General features: G+C 27.2%; 1 protein-coding gene across 2 annotated transcripts in view; it reads left to right on the forward strand.

The window, feature by feature from the left end:
• Nucleotides 1–27559, forward strand: part of LOC112685757 (apolipophorins) — a 45120-nt gene that overhangs the window by 12178 nt on the left and 5383 nt on the right. For both annotated transcript variants that reach the window (XM_025557729.1, XM_025557730.1), the window contains exons 3-39: nucleotides 2391–2459; nucleotides 2543–2745; nucleotides 2834–3013; nucleotides 3093–3239; nucleotides 3671–3857; nucleotides 3962–4220; nucleotides 5375–5540; nucleotides 5626–5958; nucleotides 6099–6249; nucleotides 6541–6757; nucleotides 6816–6888; nucleotides 6962–7141; nucleotides 8626–8811; nucleotides 8921–9108; nucleotides 10367–10627; nucleotides 10698–10897; nucleotides 10969–11835; nucleotides 11898–12103; nucleotides 12178–12372; nucleotides 12958–13178; nucleotides 13247–13391; nucleotides 13450–13603; nucleotides 13687–13902; nucleotides 13981–14207; nucleotides 14269–14448; nucleotides 14522–14674; nucleotides 14763–14925; nucleotides 15000–15196; nucleotides 15265–15485; nucleotides 15553–15848; nucleotides 17479–17606; nucleotides 17666–17794; nucleotides 17866–18166; nucleotides 18256–18464; nucleotides 23445–23678; nucleotides 23757–23887; nucleotides 23980–24152. In XM_025557729.1, the coding sequence (XP_025413514.1) occupies nucleotides 2391–2459; nucleotides 2543–2745; nucleotides 2834–3013; nucleotides 3093–3239; nucleotides 3671–3857; nucleotides 3962–4220; nucleotides 5375–5540; nucleotides 5626–5958; nucleotides 6099–6249; nucleotides 6541–6757; nucleotides 6816–6888; nucleotides 6962–7141; nucleotides 8626–8811; nucleotides 8921–9108; nucleotides 10367–10627; nucleotides 10698–10897; nucleotides 10969–11835; nucleotides 11898–12103; nucleotides 12178–12372; nucleotides 12958–13178; nucleotides 13247–13391; nucleotides 13450–13603; nucleotides 13687–13902; nucleotides 13981–14207; nucleotides 14269–14448; nucleotides 14522–14674; nucleotides 14763–14925; nucleotides 15000–15196; nucleotides 15265–15485; nucleotides 15553–15848; nucleotides 17479–17606; nucleotides 17666–17794; nucleotides 17866–18166; nucleotides 18256–18464; nucleotides 23445–23678; nucleotides 23757–23887; nucleotides 23980–24152 (7746 nt within the window). The remainder of the gene's footprint in view (nucleotides 1–2390; nucleotides 2460–2542; nucleotides 2746–2833; nucleotides 3014–3092; nucleotides 3240–3670; nucleotides 3858–3961; nucleotides 4221–5374; nucleotides 5541–5625; nucleotides 5959–6098; nucleotides 6250–6540; nucleotides 6758–6815; nucleotides 6889–6961; nucleotides 7142–8625; nucleotides 8812–8920; nucleotides 9109–10366; nucleotides 10628–10697; nucleotides 10898–10968; nucleotides 11836–11897; nucleotides 12104–12177; nucleotides 12373–12957; nucleotides 13179–13246; nucleotides 13392–13449; nucleotides 13604–13686; nucleotides 13903–13980; nucleotides 14208–14268; nucleotides 14449–14521; nucleotides 14675–14762; nucleotides 14926–14999; nucleotides 15197–15264; nucleotides 15486–15552; nucleotides 15849–17478; nucleotides 17607–17665; nucleotides 17795–17865; nucleotides 18167–18255; nucleotides 18465–23444; nucleotides 23679–23756; nucleotides 23888–23979; nucleotides 24153–27559) is intronic.

The raw sequence follows: 27559 nt of genomic DNA on the forward strand, positions 1-27559 counted from the left end.
TTTTTGCCATTGCAGTTTTGCATTCTTCGTTAAACCATTTATTTATTGATCGTTTCCCTTGAAATCCTAGAACTTCCTCTGCTATTTTCTTCACTGACTTCTCTGTTTTTTCCCACATATCATCTATATTGCTCTCCTCTTCTACTGCTCGCAGTGCATCATTTAACCTATTTTTGTATATTTCTGTTGTCTGAGAATTCTTTAGATGTTCAATGTTTAGCTTTTTGACTGGTGATTTTTGTTCTTTCCATTTTATAGATATTCTAAATCTGACTTTTGTTTTCACAATGAAATGGTCTGATATTCCGCTACTACCTCTTATGCTACGTACATCCATTATACATCTTTTAATTCTACCATCTACTGCTACGTGGTCTATCTGGTTTCTTGTTCGTCCATCAGGCGAAACCCACGTTTGCTTATGGATGTTTTTATGAGGGAAGATAGTGCTACTTATTACCATATTTCGTGCCATAGCAAAATTTACCAGTCTTGAACCATTGTCATTTGAGTTTGTATGTAAGCTATTTTTCCCTATTGTCGGACTGAAGAAGGGTTCTTTACCAATCTTAGCATTAAAATCTCCAAGTATTATTTTTACTTTGTTGTTTGGTAGTAGGTCACATATAGTATCCAGTCTTTCATAGAATTCATTCTTAATTTCCTCATTTTTGTCCTCGGTAGGTGCATAACCATTGATTATGACTAGATTGTACCATTTACATTTTAATTCTAGATAGCATATTCTGTCGTTAATTGCTTCAAAGCGTTTTACGTTAGGTAGGAGTTTGTCATTCACGATGAAGCCCACTCCTGCTTGATGCCCCAGTCCACCACTGTAAAAGTAGGTCCAATTATTTGTTTTTAGGTTTCCTTGCCCTGGCCATCTAGTTTCTTGAATCGCAGCTATATTCAGTTGATACCGTTCAAGACTCGATATCACTGTCGTCAAATGTCCGGCCCTATACAGCGATCGTACATTCCATGTTCCTATCGAGAGATCCTTTAGCTCCACATTTTTAATCCTAGGCGATTTTGGTTGAATCGTAACAATGAGTTTTTTACGAGGTAGGGTTGTTAGCCCTACGCTCAACCCCCAACCTGGAGGACCAGACTACCCCAACCAATTAAGGTCAGGGTAGGGCTATTGCGGTGCATTTACTATAATGTACCGGGCGATGGGGACGCTACTTTCCCTACGCCTATGACTTCCGATATCTCGAGTCAAAACTGAGAAAATTTTAATATATTGATTATGAATAACGATGGTATTTTAGGAGTGCTATCGTTTGTTTGTGAATGAATATTATGATTTTTTGGATTTTCTATTTGTGAAGTTGATGCATTTTCGTTGTTGCTGGTGGACATTTCATGTTCGTTAATTTCGGTGTTGTTAGTTAGTATCGCGTAACGATTTGATGTGGGCTTGAGAGTGTTTTTGGCAAGCAGGTTAAATTTTTTTTTTTGTATGTCTTGGTGATCTATCTAATTCATTTTCAGAGTTGGGTGTTGGTGATTCGGTATTATCGGAATATTCGTATTGTATTTTATTTTTCTTAATAGTTATAGGAGGTACTTTACGTTGTGTTTTAGAAAAATAATTATTGGCTGGTTTCATTTTTTTGATGTGTGTGTGTTTGTCAGTGCGTGTTGTAGGCTTATCGCTCGTAGGCGCGTTTGGTTTGCGATGCGGTGGTTATCAAATGGACCTTATTCCTAAGATATTGATATACATAACCCATATGATATAGCGCTGCGTAATTGCTGCTATGATACTGCTATCGGTAGCTATTAAAAATGGTGCGCGGATTACGTGTGGCTTCTACGGTGTCCAGACGCGAACTGTCTTAAAACTTACCTAAATAGGCTTTCTTGATTTACCAAATATAATTGCGAAAACTAAGAAAACGTTCTAACCGAACATGAAGTAATAGTGTAGGATAACTTTAATATTATTTTATTCAATTGAGCACTCAATGACGATAACTTTCGTTGCAACGAGTTGGTATTATAAAAACATCATTTTATCTTAGATAGCAATAATCAGTAGATAAATATGTGAGCTATAAAATTTCAAACTTAGATTCCAGGTAAATACAATTTTTTATTAAAATGTTGTCCAATCTTTTAAATTTATAGACCATTGTGCATCGTAAATATGGATTAAAATATTTTCACAACGCAATTTTGTACCCCTAATCAGGAAATCTTACCTTAATCCTTAATAATATAACATACATTATAGATTTGAGTCTTATATTTTTAGGAATTTTAAACTAAACTCTTCCTACATAGCTTTTTTACTTATGATGCTGATATAATATATATTATGTTGTATATATTAAATATTATGTTTTATAATTATTCAAATTTGAAATGTTTATGCATAGCACCATTCCCGCCTGTTATTACGCTCTCGAGTAATGAAGAAAATAAATGTTCTTTGGAATGTATTAATGGTTTGTAACCTTGTCAAAAATCAATGTTCTTAATTCAAATATCGTATGTACATCACGAATTATAAATGAAATTTGTTTCTTAGGGATTGCCAATAATGGTGTGGATTTTGCCGACAGCATGAAATATGGATATGAATTTAATGCGAAAACTACAATTATACCACCAACTGGTTCTGAAAAAAGTATATCAGAAATATCGATCAAAGGAAAAGCTAATGTTATTGGAACGAAAACATGTGGTGCAGTTTTTTATCTAAAACGTATAGAAATCACTCAAGGATCAAAGGTTGATATTTTTCCTTTTTTGTGGGATCTTTTTTTTTTTTTTTTTTTGAAACAGAACTAATAAATCGTATACCTATCCATTTACTTAGGTTTACAATAATACTGAATTAGAAGGGAAACCAATATTATTCTCTTATAATAATGGAAAAGTCGGTGAAAATATTTGTTCATCGGCAGATGATTCTGATAGTTCATTGAATTTAAAACGAGCCATTGTGTCATCATTTCAAGTGTCATTGGCACAAAACTCCCAAAAAGAATTTGTTGAGGTAATTTTTTTATGAACTTGATATTGTTAGAATGCTTATACTAATTTATAGTATACAACTGTAATATATTTACAACTAGACTGACAACCAAGGAGCTTGTAGCACTATGTATTCTTCGTCTTCGTCAAACTCTCTTCTCACTATTGTAAAAGATAAAGATCTCACAAAATGCGTTGGTTATGACAACAGTAATGTATTCGGATTGTCATCGCCGGAATCAAATATGGTTCGAATATTTTTAATCAACTTAAAATAAAACAATAATGAAGTCCGGATTAAGACCTTTTGGGGCCCAGGGCCAATACACGGTTGTGGACCCATACTAATGAAATCAATTTTTTAAATTTATCAAAATATATAGTTAAACGAATTTAAACAAATTATAAACACCTGGCCATATGCCCCCAATTACTATGCCCATGATGATAAACATGGTAGGCGGGTGACAGACCCCAACGACCGTTAGTTCAAACAAGAAAAATTATAAGAAAAATATTCTCGTAGGTACTATAAAAAGTACAAACCATCACTCAATTTAATTTTAAGCTGAGAAGACTTTTGGTCCATTACATACGTACGTGGGCCCTAGGGAGGTGGCCCATGCCCTCTTAATCCGAGCTTGGTAATAATAAAACGTTCCTATGACACTTTGAACAGGTACATCAAGATTCTCCATTTTCTTCAGCAATCCAGCATACTGAAATTAAAATAATAGATTCCACAATAAAATCAGTTACCAATTTAGAGACTTTTCTTTATCGACCATTTGGTCCAATTGATAGCGTTACTGAGATTATAGTCACTACGAGTTTGAATTTAAAAAAAAAGTCTACTGTTCAAATTCGTAAGAAAACCATTTTTCATGTTTTTTTTAAATTTCCGATGTGTATTATGCACATACACAATATACATCATTTAATATAATATTAACTTCGTATATTTTTACAGCTGACACTAGTTTTTTGAGTAAAAAAAGATCTATCGTTTCTGAAACATCAATACCAACGATTAGATCTGTGGATGTGAATGCGTTAGTAGCAGCTATCAATCTAGCTACAACTAATCTTGAGCCAGTGGTTGGTATAAATGGAGCTGATAGTTTTGCAAATTTAGTAGCATCATTTAAATTAGCAACGAAGGATGATATATTCTCTGCGTTTCAACAAATCAACCATGATAATAAATTTGATGATCCAAAAATAGTCGAGTATGTTGATAAAAATAAAAATGTAAAATATAAAATAAACCATTTAGATAGCATTCATAAGACTTTTTTAGACTTTCCTAGATTCCGTAATACACTTTCTTGGTCAGGAGATCTCTAAGAAATGTATGGATAGTTTTTAATGCGTTTCTTAAAAATATAATTTATTTTTGAGATTTTTCTACTTAGGTTTCTACTTAAAAACATTTTAAGTTACTAATATATGAGCATATTATAATTATTAAATTACCTTGGTTAATGTAAAATAAAGTAGTATTAATACAATGCGTGTAATATATAGGAGGCCTAAAATTAAAAATACAAAAACTACGTATATAAAATTCAAATACCATTCACCGACTGACTGATCGGTTTATGGTCAATATACGATACTGGTTCATTTGACATTTTTAGGAAATGTTTATATTTATATATGCAGGTGCGTTAAGAAAACATTTTTCGAAAATTGCATATTTAAAGGTCAAAAAAGTTTTGAGTTGCTTGTATACATTTTTTCACTTTTTTGTTACTTAGGAAGTATTTTATTTTGTTTAATATGTGGATTTTTAAATTAACAACTGAGATAAATAAGTATATAAAAATTAAGTATAGACATATAGGATAAAAATAAATATCATTAGAATATACGTCGATTATGCGCTTTTTTCAACTTAAATATATATATATATATATATATTTACATCAAGGTTGTAATTGCTCGAATCTAAAATAATAAGATATTTTCCGACTTAAGCCGATTAATTTAGCTAGTACGTTTTATATTTATTAACCTTAAAGTATAATTGTAGTAGTTACTGGGGGAATTAAAATGAAAGATTGATTCTATGTATAAAATATGTTGAATAAGAAAAATAAAATGATTGGGTCTATCGCACAACTGAAAATTAATAGCATTTTAGAGAAATTTATTTTTGAATTATACAGCCAATAGGAAATTAAAAAGAGAATTTAGAATATCTAGGAGTTTACTTATGGCATTTTCTGATCGTGGATAATAAGAATACAGAAGAAATTTAGTTTATTTTGCAGTTCTATAAGAACTTTCTTGAAAATGTATAATACATTTCAGTAATGTTAAGGGCATCTTTATAAAATTTTAATATGAGTACCATTATAAAATATTAATATGTTTACAGAACGATTTTCATAGACGCTTTAATTGCTGCTAACAGTGGCGGATCTATTGAGGCTGTAGCAGAACTCATCCATCATAACAAGTTAAGTGATTCATTAACTATATCGTGGTTTAAAAACTTGGCTAAATCAAAAAACCCCACGAAAGAAGCAGTTTTCATGACATCGGTAAATATTTTGAAACATTTTTTCTATTGTCGATTCAGAATAAAATTAATCCACGAAAAATATATAACTTTATTTAATATTATAGAGTTTACTCAATGACAGAGCTTTTAAAGAAGGCTACATAGGGGTCGGCTCTTTGTTACAAACCTACCTTAAAGACACTCAAGATTATGATAGTGTTGAAGTTAGAAGTATTTTAAACAATTTAGGAGCACCATTACAAAAAGCTTATAGTGATAATTTGTCATCCAACGATGAAAATTTAGTAATAGCAAGTCTAATTGGACTTAGAAATGCACAATACATAAATAATGAACTGGAAGATATGATTATTAAACTTATTATGGATAAAAATATTAAACAAAGAATTAGAGTAGCAGCATTAGTTATGATCAAAATTTATGCTAAAAATCCAAAGGTATAAAAAATACTTATAAGATATACTAATTCATTGAAATTTATTATTCATGTCTTAATAGTTAATATTATAAAAGAAAAATAACAAATATATAAATATTTATACATAATACATAAACTAAATCTTAATTTGAAATTTAGATGGAGAAAGCCTGTGAAATTATTTTCACAGACATACTAGAAGATTCTGAAGTTAGAATTTTAGCTTTTAAAGTATTTGCAATCAACCCATCAAAATATAAAGCTTCCGTTATAAAAAATGTATTAGATGACAAAAAATGTCAATTGCAAAGTATGATCAAAAAAAATATTCTACATTTTTGGTCAGATATTAAAATTATTTTGGATGATTCAATTATAACATCTATATTCTACATAATAAGCAAATTTAAAAGAAAAAATAATACATTTTTTTAAATAAAATTTGATTTTTGTTAATTTTTATAAATATTAGCTTTATATTATTTTAATATCGAAGGTAACGAATTTTAATATTTACCAAAAATATATTTTAGTCAGCAGTAAAATGACTAGTTTTTTCAAACTATTTATTAATAATTTCATAAAATAATTTTTGTTTTAGTTCGAACTTTTTTATTGAGTTACTTGAATAATTTACTAACGACTAATGATGAAGGTAAACTTGATCTAAAGAGTTTTTATGAAGGAATTAAAACTGCATCATCAAAAAAAATGTACAGTGATATTTTACGTTATTCTCAAAGTTCAGAGTATTCCCAAAATCTCCCTTTTATACACAGCAGAGTTTTATTAGATACAGAAGTAATTTATTCACAAAAGTAATTAAAATGTGTAATTCATTGATTGAACATTTTAATGATTGTTTAATTGTTATAGATCATATTTGCCACGATTTATCTCAGCATCACTTAAGGCATTACTATTCGGACGTAACTTTAATATTTTTGACGTAAGTTTTATAATAGTTTTACTTAAAAATGTATATAAACTCATTGTTTATATAAATAATTTAAATAATTCAGTTTCAAATGCGTGTTGAAAATATTGAATATATACTAGAAAAATTGTTTGGACCTAATGGAAATTTCGCCAAAAGTAATAATACCGCTTTCGACGATGTCAAGAACTATATAACTCAGGCTGTAATTTACGCTAAAGAAAGAGGACTTAATAATGTAGATTCCGACTTACCTTCTAAGCAAGTAAGACATTTCTATAAATTATTTATACACAATATAGTACATGAGATTTTCTGTTTGTTTGAGCTATAAGATTTAGTTGATGTATGAAAATTATTATGTCCCATTAAGTTTTATAATTCAGAATTGGAAGTAATATATACCCATTTCACCTAATTTTCTCAAATAAAAATTATATTTTAAATTCTCCCCATAATATTTTGATGAACGCAGGTAATAATTATATATTTGATTTTTTTTAATATTTATTATCAATAATTTGTCTTTAATTTGTAATTATTTTTATTATGTATATGTTTAAGTTAGATGATAGTAGTTAAGTTAATTTATATTTAATAACAAACAATGTAACCAATATTATGTATACATTTTCACACTATATAATAGGACACAGTCCGTATATATTTGTAAATAAATAAATAAATAAGTAATTAAATAAATAAATAAATAAAGAAATAAGTAAATAAATATATAGATATTAATTGTATCTTATTATTATTATTTTTCAGCATTATAGACTATATAGGCCCTTTACAGTTAATACCAAATTTTTCCACTTCTATCAATTATACATATGATTCAAGTCTCCATGCCAATCTGGTCTGAGCTCATGTCTCTTTTTACTACATCTAGTCACCATTGCTTCGGTCTATCACGTGAACTTTTCCTATTCAGTTCATTTACAATTACCGTTTGGACTTATACTGTTGTCAGCTCTCCAGACGCAGACTGCCCAATCCAATCTTGCTTCTTTTACAAATATTATTATATCCCCCCTTTCATATAACTGCTATACCTGTTCGTTTGATCTTCTCTCCCACACTTGGGTATAGGGATATATACAGTACTAAACATTTTATATAAGATCTTTCTTTCAAAGATATAAAGTCTATTTTAATTTCCAACTATTGTGACTATTAAAATATACATAAGACACAGTCGGTCTGAAATACGTGGAATACAATATTTCTTTGATTTTCTTGGATATTCATTTTGATCTGGAAAGATGTGACGATAAAATAACATCCATTTCCAGCTTTTAGATGACATGTAATTTTATTTAGCATACAGTTTTTATTATTTATTTTATTTATTACCTCGGTATATTTGGAGTCATGAATCTGTTGAAAAGACACTCCATTGACTTCCAAATTTAATTCGTCTTCATTACTTCGCACTTTTTAATTCATATACATATATTTAGTTTTCTTCTAATTTATCAACAACCCCACGTGTGTGCCTCATTTTTTTATATTATTTTATTGTATATTATATACATAGTAATGGAATTACCAATTGAAGCTTAAGAGATTTGAGATTTTTTTAACTAAAATGTATGTGTTTAATATATTTGGGAAGTAATTAATAATACGATCATTCTATCTATATATTAATCCTTCTTTTAAATAGTATGTATATTTATATACTATACGAGTATGTATATATAATTATTTAATATTGACTGTATATTATTACTGTGTTTTTAGGGTTATGAAGATATTTCAGAAGAGGATTTGAATAAAACATATATAGATATAGTACTAAATATATTCGAAAATGATATTGGTTGGTTTTCTTTCGAAGGACTTGATACTCATATTACTTATCAAAACACAATTGATTCTATAATTAATAATTTACAAAGTTCATTACCAAATGAGAATAACATTGAAGTAAATAAATACTTTAAATAATTTTTTATCATAAACTCAATTTTTTATTTAACATTAAATAATTAAACCGTATACTGTTAATTATCTTAATTAATAAAATATTTTATAGCTGAATGTAAGTAAACGAATACCAATCATCGATTACGAAAATAAATATGCAACGTGTTCTGGACTTCCAGTTTCATTAAAATTTCAAGCTACAACAGCTCTTAAAGTTAATATAGCTACTAAACTTGATTTGGAGAATTACTTAGCACATCCAGAAAACTCAGATTTTTCACTCAAACTCATTCCTAGGTTGTTTAAAAGTAAAATTTGTACTTATTTAAATTAGGGACATAATTCAATAAACAAAGTATTATTTTTAATTTAATTTTGTCAACAAATAATTAACATATTTCCGACCATTTCTGGGACGTTATTCAAAATTCGTTTTTTAACATGGTCATTAAACTAATAGTTCAACTTTTAATTTTAATTTTCATGTTAATTTGATGTTTAAAAAAATAATTTTTTTTAAATGTATAAATTATGATTAAATTTGCTCACTAAATGACAACACAATATAATTATAAGTAGAGCGCGGATTTGTATGCACTTAAAAGTATCGAAATATGCCATATGATATGCAGTAAAAATCATGAAAATATGCAAAAAATATGCAGTCAAAATCATAAAAATATGTAAAAAATATGCAGTCAAAGTTATGAAAATATGCAAAAAATATGGAAGAATTTTTTATTTATTTAAAATTTATAATTTAACTTATGATAATTAATTACTTAAATACTTAATAAAAAAAAATGTAGGGAATTTTCTGAACTTAATTTATTTTTAAAATTTTATTTATTATTAAATTGAAAAATCATATGCATTTCAAGTTTATCTTCTATGAAGTTGTGTCGTTTATCGGTTAACATATTTTTAAAGACTGAAAACGAACGTTCGATGTCAACCGGAGTTATTGGGGCATATTTGAAGCAAGTGGTATGTCGATAACCGACTGACACAGCAATAGCGTAAGTTTACGTCGTAATCGATTATTTATTTTATAACTAAATATATATATATAAATTATTATTTAGTGACTATAAAATTTAGTTTTAATTTTTCAACTTGACAATATATTATTTTGTACATTTTTTTTTTAAATTTTCACTTCAATATGCAATAAATTTTGAATTTTGCCAAAATATGTAAAAATATGCAATAATCAATATATATGCGGAGATATGCAAAAAAAAATTTCACCATTAGCTTTAAATTGTGATGATTCGTGAGGATAACTGACAAAAATCCAAAAATATTGAAAGGAAAAAAATATGCAATTGCATAGAAATCCGCGCTCTAATTATAAGTAATTATTAATTAAATAAATTAAACAATATTGCAATTAAAACATTTCTTGAGTAGTATATATTATATATAAATTGAAATATATTTATGTGTATGTATATTATATATAAGTATTTGGATTTTATGAATATTTTTAAATAATATAGTTGATAATTAAATAATTATCATGATTAATGAATCAATATAAAAATGTTTTCAGTGGTTCATTAACATTAAATACTCAATTAACAGTAGATGGATATGTTGTTGAAGTTGGACAGAAAATAGCATCCTCATTTCATACATCCTCAGGCTTTAATTTTTCTTTAAATATTGTTGAAGGACGTAGTTTTGAAATGGTTTATGGTCTTCCTTTAAATGAAATGGATTTGATTTCTATAAAATCCGGAACTTATTCAACAGTTCAAGAAAGAGAGAGTTCATTACACGAAGAACCACTTTCAACACCCGGAATGAAAAAGTATTATATTGATGAAAAAATAATAAAAAGTGTATTATAAATAGACGCATTGTTAAATTTTAATTTTTAGACATACATATACTAAAAACTTTGATAAATTGAGTAATGCTACAGGATTATCATTTTTTATGCACTATGATTTCCCTTGGAACGGTCACGTAATGGAATCTTTACTACCATTCGCTGGTACATCGGCAGTTTCTTTTAAAGTTTTAAAAACTGATACAAAACTAACTAAATATGTGATGAGAGGAACTTATGATTTTAAATGTAAGTATATCGTTTTATCAATGATTATTCATATCCAAGTACCTACATTAATAGTGTACTTATGTTTTCAGCACCACTATTAAAATACATCAAGTTCAAGTTCTTTACACCGAAATCAAACATTAAACGTGGTATAGAATTTTTGATAGGTTATAATTCATCTGTTAATAATACATTTGTAGCCGAGTATAGGACTCCGACCTCTAAAGTCGTTCTACAAACCGTATTAATGAATTCAGATACACAGAAAATCATTGAAGTCCAATATTTAAATGGTGCCAAGTACGTTTTTAATCTAGGAGTAAAATGTGAAAAGGTGGACAACGAAATAAATAAATATTTTCCCTTATTTGAAATTGAATACTCAACCGACATTAGTACTAAACCAACCAGATACCCTGGTCTATCGAATTTTGACATCGAAGGGTATGTGCTTGTAAAACGTAATGTGAATCCTAATAGTACATTACCAAGTAAAATCATGTTGCAAGATATGGCTGTTATCACTCCGAACAATAAGCATTCTCTACAGGGGACATGGACATTTGATGATAATAAAGCGACAGGAATGGCTAATTTGACGACATATGGAGTAAAATTTAATATGTATGGACTTATTAGTGGAGAACATTCGGTTTACAAAATGATCGGAATTATAGATGTAATTAAAAATAAACAAAGTCAAGAACGATCACTGTCCAATCATGACAATGAACCAGATTCTAAATTCGTATATTTGCTGAACAAAATTAAACCTGTGAATATACATACGTCCCATGAAATTCATGTTAAAGAACCGTATATTTTCATAAGTAATAACTATGTTATATGGAAAGATGGTCATTTTAAATTGAATGGAGATTTCCTTATTGAAAATAATGACCTCACAATGCATGGAAATATTAGTTTTACAGATCTTTTTGACTCTGTATTGAACGGTAAGACATTTTAATGCATTAATCGTTTTTTCTATAATAATTGTGATTTATTACGTTTAAAGCTAATATGACCATTTTGCCGAGTACTAAGGATAGTGGCATATTAATTAATGGTTTTTCACAACATTCTTTTATTAACGATTCATCATATATTGGATACGGAGATTTTGAATTTATTCAAAATAAGGATAAAAGAGGCAGCCTTTTTAAATTAAATTCAGAACACCTGAAAACACTTGGAGTATTCCATTTCAATACAAATTATCAGGTCAGAGATTAAATTAGGAAATAATAATTTACTATAATCTATATTACTTATAATATTAAAATGTTTATATTTAGATAACCGATGAATCATTCAATTACGATCTCCACTATGATTTTGCCAATGGCACAGTTTTATATGCTTATGTGGATATTATGACAAACGATATTAATTTTGAAGTCACCTTTGATTCACCCAATCCTGGATATAAGTCGTTTATGATTATACATGGTTGGTCAGAAAAATCGAATACTTACAAATTCAACACCAATGTACGTGTTAATTTCTATCATATACCACCAGTGCCGGATCACCCATTAGGCGAAGTAGGCGCCCATTTTAGGGCCTCACTCATTTAAGGGGCCCTGTCAAAAAAGAGAAACTATATTTTTTTTATTAAACAATACAATTATTAAATTTACGAATTTACGGCAAAAAAATTATTGTGAAAAATAATATACCTATATTAAGTTCTATGCAATAATAATAATAAAATTATTTTTAAAAAAATAGAAATATATAATAATATAATTATAATATATAATAATTATATATTATATTTTATATTATATATTATATTATATTATATATATATTTGCAAGAAAAATGCAATAAACATGATTTTATTCATTAATAACTGTTAGTTATTATTAAAGCTGTTTATTTTAATTATTGGATAGTAATGTTAAAGATGTTTGTAAAAAATAATTTTGTAGGGCCCAACATTTTAATTGCCTAGGGGTCCACAAATGTTTAATCCGGCACTGTATACCATAAAATATTTTGTATGTTTTGGAGATCTTGGATAAACAAAATATAGTACAATATATTATAGTTGTAATTATTATACTTTACAGTTATTGTGGCCAGGTCCTAAAAATTTTAATTATCTGAATGCTGATGGAAACTTGTTTTTAAATGGACTTGATAGTCATATAAGCGGAAATGTTGATTGTCCGTCGGCCAATTTAGTAAATGTACACGTATCAATCGATAGCATTCCCAATTCCGAAATTAAAGATAGTGGTGTGGCTACAGTTCGATGTGTTGCAAACGAACAAGTTTTACTATCAGAGAAGTAAGTCTGATTTTTTTAATTTTTACAACTTCCAACAATAATTATTCTCAAGCTAATAATTTTCAAAGGATTAAATATAAATTAACACTAAACAATGGTGAATATCATATATCTGGAGAGAGTGTCTATAAAGATTCACAGAATCTTATGCCCATTAATTTTGTGCTAGAATATAAAGATTATATTGATCAAAAACATAATTCTGGCAAAAAAGTATGTACTATGACTCGAATAATTTTTTATAATTTTAGATAAATATTCAATATTCTAACTCACATACAATATTGTATTGGAACAAAATAACAAGAAACTTGTTTATCAAAGAAATGTAACAGTCACTAACCACGAGTTAGTGTATAGACAATTACATAAAATAAACGACGATGAACAAAAAATTGAAATAGATTTAAACTACAATTTTATAAGTACTTCCTATCTATTTGTTAAATAAATAATATTACATTTATGAATAATAATAAAAAAAATCATAATAATAATTTAATTTTAGGTGTATGGAATTGGTCTTATGGTTTTAAATCTAAAATTATATCTCCAGAAGTTTTCCATTTATTAACGTATGATGATCAAGATTTATTGGAATGTACCTCTTATATTAAATTTGATAATAACTCGTTGAGTCAGAAACATACTCTTCAAATATTTTCATACGGAGATTTAAATGACTCTTATGAATTTAAATTGATTTTGAGTTTAGAAAAATCTGGTTAGTTTTTGTTATCAAGTGTTATATAGAATTAATTTTATATACTCAGTGTCTTACTTCTGAATATATAATTTATAGTCCTTAAGTTATTGTATGGGCAGCGGGAAATAAGAGGTTTATGGCATCACAGTTTAAAACCAATTGAAGGAGGATACATTTTGAAGTATAAAAGTGATGTTTGGTTTGACTATATGATAGATCGAACTAGTGTATCCACTTTATCATTAGATGCAAATTATTCACTTCATGATGGACTAACTACAGGGACCGACCTACGAATATACGTGCCTTACTTTGATAAAAAGGTAAATATTTTTTTTTTCTAAAAATAAATAAAACATTTGAACTAAAGCGTTAAAGGTTTAGAACTTGAGTGTAACGTCAGATATACAAGTTTTAAAAAGCTGGGAAAATCCATTAAGTGTTAAATTGGATTTAGATATTTTCGTTAAAAAAGAGCAAGCGTTGCAACTGCATACCAATTTCACGAGAAATGTCGAAAACGACGGAGTTTTGTATTCTGTTAATTTATTAGCTAAAAGTGATGTATGCATATCATATTCTTATGTTTGAATCAATAATTATTTAAACACTATTTACTGTTATTATGTATAATTAGGGAATGAAACTGGATTATTTGGTAAGAGATTCTATATTTATTTCAAGTAATCGATGGGGAACATATTTAAATGTGTACTTTGTTGATTCTGATTATATTATGAGACCTATACAATTACATTTTGAACTAGTGCCTAAAGGATTAAACAATAAAGTTTGTACTTCAGTTATACTTATAATTCATATGTGTATATATATATTATAATATTAATTATATAAAAACTGATTGAATTTTAATGTAGATAAACATTTTTAATTTTACTGTAATCGATGTAAATTTGTCAATTAATATTGAAGATGGTTCTTTAAATACACGTACATTAGTGAATTATAATGATCATCCTTATTCGTTAAAAATGTCATTGAAACCAAACCCAAGCTTTAATTGCATAATGGGTTGGACAGGTTGTAAAAATTTAAATAAATTGTTATTTTATTTTATTTTTCGATTTATTAAATAATATTAATTATTTCATTAGATAAAAAGGGAATACCAAAGGAATTAATGATCGAGGGTTTTATGACTATAGACCAATCGGCTGTCATTAGCGTTACTCGCACTATACATGATAGCACTGAAGCCATACACGTAGGAAGTGTCGAAAAATCTTTAGGAAAAGAAAATTGGTGGAAAACAAACTATCAACTAGATTCAAATAACTGCAATTTAATTTGGGTAGGAATTCGAAATATAATATCGGAAATGTAAAATGTAAAATGTATAATATTATTATTATATTCTAGCAAGAACTGAAAGAAGAATTTATTAGTAGATTTATTGAAGTGCATAGAAATTATGTGAATATTACTTCAATGGTAACAAGTCAGCGTAAGCTTCGCAAGAAGGAAGCAAAAAATGTATATGCTCAGTTTCCAATACTCGTGGAATATCTATTTGATGAGGGGATAGTAATATTTTATGAATTTGTGGAAAATCAAAATTTAATGGACCTACCGCTAATTGCGTAAGTTAAAAACATTCATGTACTTGCATGTATAATTTATATAAATATATATTTTATATATTTATAGAATAAAAAGTACAGAAGCTTTACTTGTTGATGCAATTGATTTTCTTCAATATATTGATATAGTAAAATCGATTGAAAACATAAATAAACATATCAATATTTATATAAAGAACATGTATGATAAATATTCAAAGCAAATTAATCTAATTATGAATAAAATGGCAAGTGATTATCATAAATTACTTTATCAAGTGAGGCAAACCTTATTGGACTTATTGCAATTGTTACAATTTTACTCTAATAAAGCTGTAACAGATATATCATCAGAACCCCATTCTTTCAATGAATATTATAGTGGTAAGATATTTTAAGCTATTATTAAGTTTGTAAGTATTTACGTATTGAAATCTTACTAATTTATTATAATGACAAAAAAAACTATTGATTTTTTTTTAATACTGATCGTATTATAATGATTATTTCAACGAATATAGATGAAACACACAGTTGAAAATTTAAGTATAAACTTAATCAACGCAATTGCCCTATAATGATCGAGTTACATAACCAGTGTAAAGTATCTTTTTACTATTTCGTTTTCTTCCTTTTAAAATAATCTAACACGGACGGGTTATATCACTCACCAAGAGAGGGACTAATGAAGGTTTAAGAATTTAGTTGGTTATCATATTTATTTTTAATTGTTTTTTAAATCTATATAAAATTTTAAATTACAGAATATATTTTTGAGTTCCTCATAAGTCAATTTTTTTCACAATAGTGACAAATTTTAAATAGTTACATTATTCGTATAAATTTTAATCTGAAACCATTTTAAAAATATAGGTCTACACATATAATTAACAACAAAAATGAGTTATTTATTTATAAAAAAATATATAAAATAGGAACTATATTCATCAATGATGATTGACAATATTTTATAATAATTATTAATATATCAATATATCATAATACTTAACTTTTTAAAATAGTTAACTTAGTCCCTGGGGGGTTTATATCTTCTTAGCCACCCCTTAAACCCGCCTCTGTAATCTAATTATAGTAATTATAAAATATTTGATAATTGTCATCATAGGCGGTTTTACATTTTTCAGTTGGTAGTTTAATCATAGTTAATACCACCTACCCATTTACCAAAAAGTCATATTCGGTAAAAAAACTTACCTAATTTCTATTAAATTACCTATTTTATATTACCTACCGCTGTCAGTTGCAAAGACCAAGTACCCAACTATTAAAATGACACCTACCTCAATCTTTTGGTAGTTCAGTGAACCACAAAATGCATGATCAAGCGTCTCTGACAATTTGTCGTAATACAATTTACTTTTAAAACAGCATTTTTTGACATATTAATAATTATTGAAAAAGGATGAATATGTTGCTTGTGTTATGAAATCATATACGTCATATAAAAACCTGACCACAGCATTTTTAATGTTAAGCACTCAAAATAATATACATTATACAACTTAATAAAACAATGTAACAAAAAATATGTACTCATATTAAAAAATTATTTTTTTTCTCATAAGTGCTCCATTGCTGCTGTTTTTTTTTTTTTTTTGAATCGAATTTCTTCATTGTAACAATTAACGTTTTCCTATTGGTTTTGATGTTTTTATCTTATTTTTATTTTATTTTTTTATATTTTAAACTTTCTCAATACTATAATTTAAATTAAAAATGTAATTAAAACGAAATTAATAACTAAGATATATTTTAATAATAACGGATGCGCTATAATTTTCAGTTAATCATTTTAATATTTTTTTAGTATCAAACAAAGTAATTTAGTAATCTATGCCTTTAAGCTTAATTTACCATGTATAAAAAATATCTTAGAAATTATTAGAAAACTATCAAATAAACTCTTAAAGCTTTAACCACTCAGTTTACCGGATTAAGTTGTTGAATGACTACACTTAAATTCACTTTACATGGCTTTAAATATTTTCATTAGGTGTCATCAGCTCACTTATCGATATTATCAAGGAACTCAAAGTTGTGGCTGACAAAATTAAAAAAAATTTAGAGGATAAAATAATGGAATTACCAATATATGATATCTTCTATAAAGAAATCGAGAAGGTAAATTTCATTGTTTGAATTCTATGTTTTATACTTATATTTAATAATTGCATTTGTAGCTAAAACATTATCCTTACAAAGATAAATTATGGGAAATAATACATGACCAACTGAAGGAAATGGAAATATCAGCTCCTACTACAGACTTGTCTGATTTTATCAAGGCGTTAGATAAATTTATAAATAATGTTAGTATTTTGTATAATGTACATCGATGTAATACATGGAATAAATGTTTAAGTGAATTGTGTTCATATAGATTATTTATGATCGACAAGACGATGACCAGAAAGATCTGACAAATCTAAAAATCAAAGGGCTTTTCCTAGCAAAATCAATAATATTTAATTTCTCCGATTACGTAAGCTACCAAAAAACAATGGCTATTTATAACACATTACGTAAACTCACAGACATAAGCAAGTCTATTCTTTATTTAATCTCGCCAAAGTCTGTCCAACTGTCACATGATAGCCAAATCATGTGGTTTGGTCTCAGTGGATATATTCAGTTCTATCAGCAATTTATTAATCCATCATATTCATTACCACCATTCAAAGGTAGGTTATACATATTTTTGTGCATTTCTTATAACCTATTGAGAAGTATAAGTTCCTATTTCATACAACTTTTTATATACATTATGTAGTACAAGGAGTTGTTATTGGTTACACCAACATAATCACATACAATGATCAACCGTATAGTTTCAAACCGAACACCGGTTCTTATATATTGGCAAAAGATTACATAAACAACAAATTTTCAATACTTGCCAATTACAGAGACAACGCTTTAATATCGTTAACAGTGTTGAATGATAACGGTGAAACGTATGTACTACTAACTGGAGGATATGTAAGTAAATAAATTATTTTTAATTAATATTTAGAAACAAAAATATTTTTGTAATCGCTAAGAGTAAAAGAGTAAAAGTATACATACATACATACACATATATTTATATATATTTAATATATGGAGTTTATGAAAATTATACGTTTTAAGAAAATTAAATTTTCATTTTCATTAAAATAATGAAAAAAAAGTTATAAGTGTGATATTTCTATAATATTTATGATTTATATTAACTTAAGTTTCTTGTTTCGTCCAAAATTTCTTAACTTCATAACTATTACTTAATTGTTAAATCAAGTACTTCTATAGCATTAAGTGTTTTAAATTCCTACACTATAGATAGGTTGATCATTTTTAATTGAGGGATGATGTGATTGCGATGGTATGCGGAAAAGAAAATACCAAAAAAAAAAGTACTCGAAAAAAAGTATCTGATTACGTATATATTACGTCAAAAAAAAAAATCAAAACAATAATTAGTAATAGTATTACAAATTAAAATTTATTTAAATTAATATTTATATATAAATTAATTTATTTTATATTAATATTTTTTATTATTAATATACATGAAAATAAATCAAAACTCTTTATGGTAATATACGGTATTGTATTAGAACACTTAATGTTCTTTCATATGTTTTGATCAGTAGCGTATACATAACTTTTGTATGGGGGGGGGGGATCAGTTGCAAATCATTATGGAAGGAAAATTCTTAAACCTCAGTACCTGCACATTTAAATAATAAATAATAATAATAATATATTTATTATATATATATTGAATATGTTAAAATAATAATTTACAATCAGTTCCGGGGGGGGGGGGGGGGGGGGGGGGGGGGGAGGGCGGCGGGCCGTCGTGGTGGGGCGGGGGGGGGGGGGGGGGGGGGGAAAGGGGGCAGCTCTTCGGACGTCAACATTTTAGAAGCGGCAATTTTTTGACGGCGTTAATAAAAATTTTGAAATTTCCTAATGTATATTATATAATACTAGTTTTTAGGAAAAATTATTAATTTATTATTGAAAAATATTGATAATAATTACATAATATTATAATATTATAATATAATTTATATACATTATAATTATAATTATTTTGTCTGTGGGCGTTTAGCATATTAAAGGTAAAACCATATTATTATTTAGCGCTCGGACCTATGCATTTTTATTTTCGTTGCACTGACATAAAATTGTGTATATTGTATTTCTTATATATCTCTATGTGTGTATTATAATTAATAACCATCAGATTATTAAATTTGATATTAAAAGTGTCAAATAATTTATTTACACACTATCAAGTAATTTTTTGCTATATATCTATCTCTCTCTCTCTCTCTCGTATCGTGGTCATAGTTTTCGTCATTGTCGAGTTCGATTCACGATTGACTGGAAAAAAAACGTGTCTAATATTTTATTTTCAATCAATATGAGTGGAAAGTGCATACAAATGCATATATTGAAATAAATGTGTTGTTTGGATTTTTTTTAAATGTGGAAGGAATTGACGATGATATTTTTATGAGAAAAATTAAGTAATTAATAAATAGTTATAGTGTTTATAACCGGAACTTGAGAATGAGATTATACAATTTAAAACAATAATGAAGTATTTTTTCAGAAGATGAAAAATTATCTATACACAGTTTTCTTGAAGTATTAACAGTATCAAAATTAAACGATTCATTTCCTATTGTGGAAATAGCTTTAAAACTTTTTGTATTTATACCATGTTCAAATGCTAGCGAAGAAAGATCCTTCTCAGTTTTAAAAAGAGTTAAAAACTACCAGAAAACATAATTATCTAATGAAAACATGTCATAGTTGTCTCTAATATTTACTATAAATATTTTCCTAAAAAGTATAGGTTGGAATGATATTATTAAAGAATTTGTTGTACAGAAAGCTAAAAAATAGTTGTAAATGTTTTTATATTTATGTTTTATATTAAATAAATTTGTATTAAAATGTTTATATTTAGTACCTACTAAGGTCTATAAATTTAAAAACTACTGGTGTTGCAATATGTTTATAAATATAAATTAACAAAACAGTCTTAACTAGGTTGTTACTTGTTGTATACATATAAATGTATACATGTACTATACATATATATATATATATATATATATGAACAAATGCAATCAGAGGCGTATTTAAACTTACTTCTAGGGGGAGAAACTCAAATCTTTTCTTTAATTCAAGCTCAAAATGTACAAGTCAAATTTTTGGTAATATTTAAATAAGATGAATCCTTAATATTTGTGATTTTTTTTTTTAATGCCGGATCCACTTAAAATCGATTTTGTGTGATTCTTTTTTAACACCTGTCTGTATTTTGAATGTTACGCTTGTATTTTATTTGATTCACTAAATATGGAACCGAGAAAAAACCCAATTCAGTATTCATAGCCACGCGTAATTTTATTTCGTTATAAAATGATCCGCATCAAAAAAATTTGAAATGTGTATTTCACATAAAATTAATTCCTGAAATACGGATTCAAGGGTGGGGGGTGATCGCCCATTCGTCATCCCTAAAATATGCCCACGAATGCAATTTCGTTTAAAAGCAGTGTGTATTCGTTTAAATAAAAATGAAATTACTTTGCGAGAGTTTTTATTAAATATAGATAATAATATAAGAAAACGAACTTTTGATTAATTTTTTATATTTATATATAATATATATATGTATATTATATATATATATATCATTTTAATATTTACATTAATAGTATAATACTTTTTTTCAAGTACTTTTTTTCGGTTCTTTATTCCAGGTACTTTTTTTTTTTGAATTTCGACTGCAATCGTCTCTAGTTCATGGATGCATGACCGATGATCATCCAGGGTTTTTGGCGACAATTTAATTCCCCCATAAACAAACCACATTAGCCAATATGTTAAAAACATAAACTTATCTAATAAACCTACTAAAATCGACCTAAAATACCACTAGTTGCCTAAAAATCAAGGTTTTGCACCCAAATAATTTTTTCGGGTTTCGGGTGTTGAATATATTCGGGTGTTCTCACACCGCAATACAACATTTAAACAAACGTTTGAGTGATAATAACCGTTATTATTCAGGTTAATATTGGTTAATACGGGTATTAAGTATTCAAGGCAAAATCTTATTTTTCATTGATGGAGGGTGGGGGACTAAGCCACCCTCTACTAATGAAATATTTATATTTTTTGTTACCTGCCTAATAAAATATCAAATTCTTATACAACTGTGCAACAGTTTTTTAGACCAAACTATCATTATGTTAATTTCAAGCAATGATGTAACTACGATTTATTTTCGGGGAAGAGGGGGTTATTTTACATGTGTATGAAGCTTATAAATTATAATATCTATTAAAATTAATAATACTAACACTATGTCCTACTCCTAGTTAGTGCGGGCATATCGCATATGACAAAAAACAAACTATTTTGTATTCTGCGTTTGTGTTTGTGGCAAAGGCGGAAATCGGGGAGAGGGGCTTGAGGGGACTAAGTCCCCCAAAAATATAGAGAACAGGTCTTAGCTCCCCTAGCCCTAACAATTGTTAAGTGACTAAAAATCCAATAATTAATATAATTGTAAAATGCATTTTTAATAAATGAATTAAAAAAAAATGTTCTATGATAAAAATTAAATCAAATTCGTAAGATTTTACAAATTTCTTGTCATGACTTGAAACGACCGCAATTGATGTAATATTAATAATATGTAATGATACCCAGTGCTCGAATTGAGGGGTAACGGAGTACCCCAACTAATTTTCAGAAATTTTAGCGTCCCCCTACTATTATTACGCTATAACCATAACGCTCAGCCAGTTTTGGGGACATTCTTTTTTTAAAAAGTAAATAAAGTCCCCTTCTTTAATTTTGCCAAGTCGAGCACTGATAATACCCGTATACGTTGTTTAATTTAATTAATTAATAATTTCTGTTTAGAATACCTACTCCAAAAATGTTTAAAATAAGGCACCAATTGTTTTTTTGTTTAAATTGTTGATTAAAAATGTCAAACTGTCAAACTTCGTAAATTGCCTTGTTGAAATAAATAATTGCACACAGTGGTATCTATAGGTGTAATGAGCAAATAATGCTCAGTCCCCCCACAAATTTCACCAAATTTCCGCTTATGGTTTGTGGTGCGTGCATATACTAAAAACTCACTAGCTAGGCATAGCATAATACAAAAATAATAATAATTTATACTTATGAATATTACGATGAAATTATTACACCAACAAAAATTGACAATTCACGCCATAGACATGTGTACTACACGCCATACACTGAACAAATACGAATAACGCGAACAATAATTATGTTTCAGACTTACAGTATTGCAATAAATAACGACTCGGTGATTCGTAAAAGACCTATTACCTATTAAATAATAATAATACGACGTATCCGTTTGGGATAGTTAGATATAGATTAATTTACAATTTTGTATATTATTTGTGAAATTATTCCTGTGAATAATAATTTTACAATTAAACAACTAATGACAGAATTGAAATAACCACAAAAAATACATACAAAGTGATATATGTCACATAAAGATTGTAAAATAAAAAATTATTCGGGTTTCGGGTTAAAACCAATATTTTATTCGGGTTTCGGTTAGTTCGGGTGTTTAAAAAAAAAAAAAATCATTCGGGTTCTATGGATTTTGGGTGTTTGATTTTTTAAGGGTTTTTAGGGATGTTACGGGTTCAGGTTAATTCGGGTGCAAAGCCCTGCTAAAAATAACTAATGACTTTTTCAATTAAATTTAATAAATAATGTATTACTGATTCAAATGAAAATAATAATTTGCCTCTTATAAGAAAATTTCTCTATGTTCAATAATTATCTATAAAATCAGGCATTTCCTCCAATATTTAGTATAATACATTTACTAGCAGTATATTATTATAATAGTACGATCTAATTTATATTTTTATTTTCATATAATATTCATAGATTACATTAAACGATACAGATATTGATTTTCCACTGATAAGTAATAATACCAAAACTTGGAAGGATGTTTATTCCTTTGGTATTGAGATTGCTGTTGGTGTTCGTATCAAATGTACTCTGGAATTAGAAATTATTGAATTATCCATAAATGGATTCTTTTTTGGTCGGGTATACGGTTTGCTAGGCTCTATGAACCAAGAACCTACATTTGATTTCAAACAGCCCGACGGAAAAGTAAAATTAAATTAAAATTATTAATACCTGAATTCATACTGTCAATATAAGCGTAATTAAATTAAATTTTTTCCTTAGTTATCCAATAATATAGCATCGTTTTTGCTGACGTACAGACAAAAAGGAGACTCAACGCCAACTGTTGTGGATTTATTGGAAACCGACCAAGCACCATGCACAAGTTTTTTTTCTGAAGTATCTAATTTGAGGTATTTTATACACCCGCGATTCATAGTTCATTAATTTTAAAAAAAATATAATAATAATAATAAAAACATTTAGATTTGATTTTTTGCTTCAGAGATGCTTTCTCAACTGTACCACCAACTGCGTATAAAGTGATTTGTAATCACATGGTTTCTTTGGCTAAATCTCAACAAGATGTTTTAAATAAGGCCTGTTTAGTCAGTAGAGCCTACGTGAGCATGGCCCAAAATAACCTAGTTACCAGTTGTAGTATCCCAGATGCGTGTGGTAAGTATTTCCACCAACCATATAATACATTTCTTATCATAATCCGTGACTATTACCTATTGCATTTTATTCATTATCTATTAAGAGGAATTTTATAATAATAATAATTTTACTTTTGGAGTATAGATATTGACAATAAACATTATATTTTAGATTCTGAGTGAATCGAAGGATCTTAAACAATGATGGTTTTTTATTTTATGTTTTTTCATTTTTTTTTTTCTCTCTCTGTAAACACTTTTTTGAACATAATAAGTTAACTCAAAAGTTAACTCTAGTAACTTTTTAGATTTGGCATGTGGTGGTAATTTAAGAAGATAATTATTCCAAAATCTCAATAGTTTTTCTAGGCATAAGAAAAAGCGCCGAAAAACCAAGTAAAAACGATAAAAATGCGCTGTAAACGAGAATTTCACTTTTCGGATTTTAGTTATTTAGTTATAACCAGGGCTCATAACTTCTAGCATTTGCATATTCTTTTTGAGAGGTCCTAGAAGTACCTATGTGAGCTATAAATTTGTTTTAGATAACCAAGAAGCTACATACGAAATTTTATGTTACATATTTCGGAGTTAAGTGCTATTTTGCTTTTTTTTTGCTTATTTTTGGATTTTTGCATGATTTTTATCATTGATTTTTTTAAATTTTTTTTAGTAGCCTAAAATATTTTTCATTAAAAATAACAAGTAATTATAGTCATATTAATTGTTTATATTAGTAATTAATTCGTGTTAATTAATTTTTCTTCTTATATAACTTATATAATAATATCAGAAGAAATTATATATACCTATACGAGTTTAGGTGACGCGCGACGTAGCGAGAGTGTACGCCCGAAACTTCCTAATCCCATCGATAAGGAAACCATTATAATTGTATTTAGTTTATTAGATTATTTACAAATTATTTTTCATTAACATTTTGCAGTCGTTTCCAATTGTTCGTACTGTATGCATGCTAGTTCGTTTTGTGAATTCAGTATCTAATTTTTTTTTTTTTTTTTTAATAATAGAAGCTAAAATAATAAAATAATATAATAAATAATAATAATAAAATAATAATTTTTGTATACAAACGTTTTTTTTGTATATTTTAGTATTCTTAGTGCATATTTAAACGCTTATATAAATACTTAATTTAGAGCATATTTAAGCACTTATAACAACCTTTTTTAGAGCTATAAGTTATGCCTTGGTTATAACTTCAAAAGTAATGTGATTAGAACCCTGAAACTTTTGCCATATATCAAAGAATTTTTTTTTCAAATATGAAAAAATGTTCAAAAAAAGTAAAGATACTTTTAGTTTAAATATAAAACTTTTAAAATACCTCATTTTTGAAAGTTCTTATGGAATATAATTTTTATTTTGTGATCTTAAGACTTGAAAATTGAATATCACTTAACTCATATATTTTTATAATCAACATTTCATCTATATTTATCACCTAAAATTGTGAACACAGATTTTGAAAAAGTAATTTTAAATTCTGTGCTTGCGATTTGGTTACGAATAGAAATAATTGTGAGCCATTTTCATTAACGTATGCTTGGTATCGTCAAATTCAAGAGCTTTAATTATAGACCAAATATCAAAATAAATTATCTAAAATAGGCATTCGATATATACTTAATAAATACAATGAGATGGTGTAATAATTAATATTTGCTATATATTTGTCAAAAATATATAACATACAAAATTAGTTACTTATATTGATACTTTTGTTCAGTTTAATACTTAGCGTTCTACAAAAACAAAATTTTGAAAGTAGAGTCAATTATTCCAAAGTGAATGATTTAACAATTATAAGCGGTTGGAGGGTATCAAATGTAATGCTGTATTTTGTATTGTTTGCCGTATGTTTGGTACTAGAAATTTTGAAGAATTATGGATAAAAACTGGATGTAACGATTGGCAGAAAGTAGTGAAGTGATATAGAAATTTAATTGGCGGAAACGGGTATCAGTTAAAATATAGTTTGGTGGAAACGGGTACCGGTTAAAATATAATTTTGTGAAAACGTGTACACCCATCCAATCTGAGGAACTAAGCGACGAATAATGAACTTCTACCACTATATCTTATAGACTTTTTTTTCTCGTGTTTTGTATAATTTTTTAATTTAATATTAAAAAAATATTTTCCATCCCACACTGTGAATTAAGGATGAGCAAAATTTTTTGAACATTGATAAATCGATTTTTATATTATCGATATGTTCGATGTATCGGTGAAAAACCATCGATATTCAAGAACATCGAAAAAAATGTTTTCCCTCTAAAGCTGCCATCTGTGACACACCTTATTATCTGTATAGTGTACTATTTTCCTGATTAAATAATAAATTCAAAAGTTAAAATACTATTGTTTAACTTATATTTTTTCAATACATATTAAATACTTATTATCAGGGCTCGTAAGTTCATATATTAGCATGTTTTCTTTCCTACATCGGAAAATATGCTAATTGAGATAAAAATCCGTTTCATAATAATGGTAATAAAAATCTGAAATTTACGGAGCATTTTTTTGCATGTTTTATGTGTATTGGCATATTTGGCATATAGTTGTTTTTTTTGAGTTATTAGCGCATATTATTTTATGTAAATTCAACAAAATCGTTTTTCGTGTGAGTCAAAAAAAAAAAAAAAATTAGATCAGTAAATGTGTGAATTCATTCTTATTTACTTTTTCGAATTTGTTTATAAAATCTTAGTATTTTATCAATATTTTTTTTTTTATATGACATTAAGTTTTATAAGTTAAAAGCAATACTATAGAAAAAATTTTATTATGCACCACTACCACTCTCCTTTTATTGACGTGTCCATTGCAATCTATTTTCGTTGCAACGTGTGTTCATTAATTATAATTTTAATAAAATGTAGCCGAAGAATAAATATAATTTTTAAGAATATGAATGGATAATTCTTATTACTTAAAAAAATGCTTATGCATTTTTTTCGTACATAGTTAACAATTTTTAATGCATATTTAATCAAATATTAGTGTATTATTGCATGCTTATTTATGCGTTTTTTAATGCATGAACTTACAAATCCTGATTATAATTGTTTAGTGTATACTTTATTACGACTGTTGTATACTGCAAACTAAAATAATATAAACAAAAAAATAATTCAAAAATTTCAAAAATAAACATCGACTTTTAATTGATTATTCGAAAACAAATCATTGATATCAAAACATCGATATATCGACTAAAACATCGAAGTTTTTTTCCCATCCCTACTGTGAATCTGCATTCTATGCATTCTCTACAACAACATTTAATTGGAGATTGAATGTCTAAATAATGTCAACAATTAAAACGAAAACTTTTCGTGTAACTTTTATTAAAAGCATTTTTAATAGTAAAATATTTAAAATTATAACTATGAAATT

The sequence above is a fragment of the Sipha flava genome, unplaced genomic scaffold, assembly GCF_003268045.1.
Source record: "Sipha flava isolate LNK unplaced genomic scaffold, YSA_version1 289_pilon_pilon, whole genome shotgun sequence".
NCBI classification, from domain to species: Eukaryota; Metazoa; Arthropoda; class Insecta; order Hemiptera; family Aphididae; genus Sipha; species Sipha flava.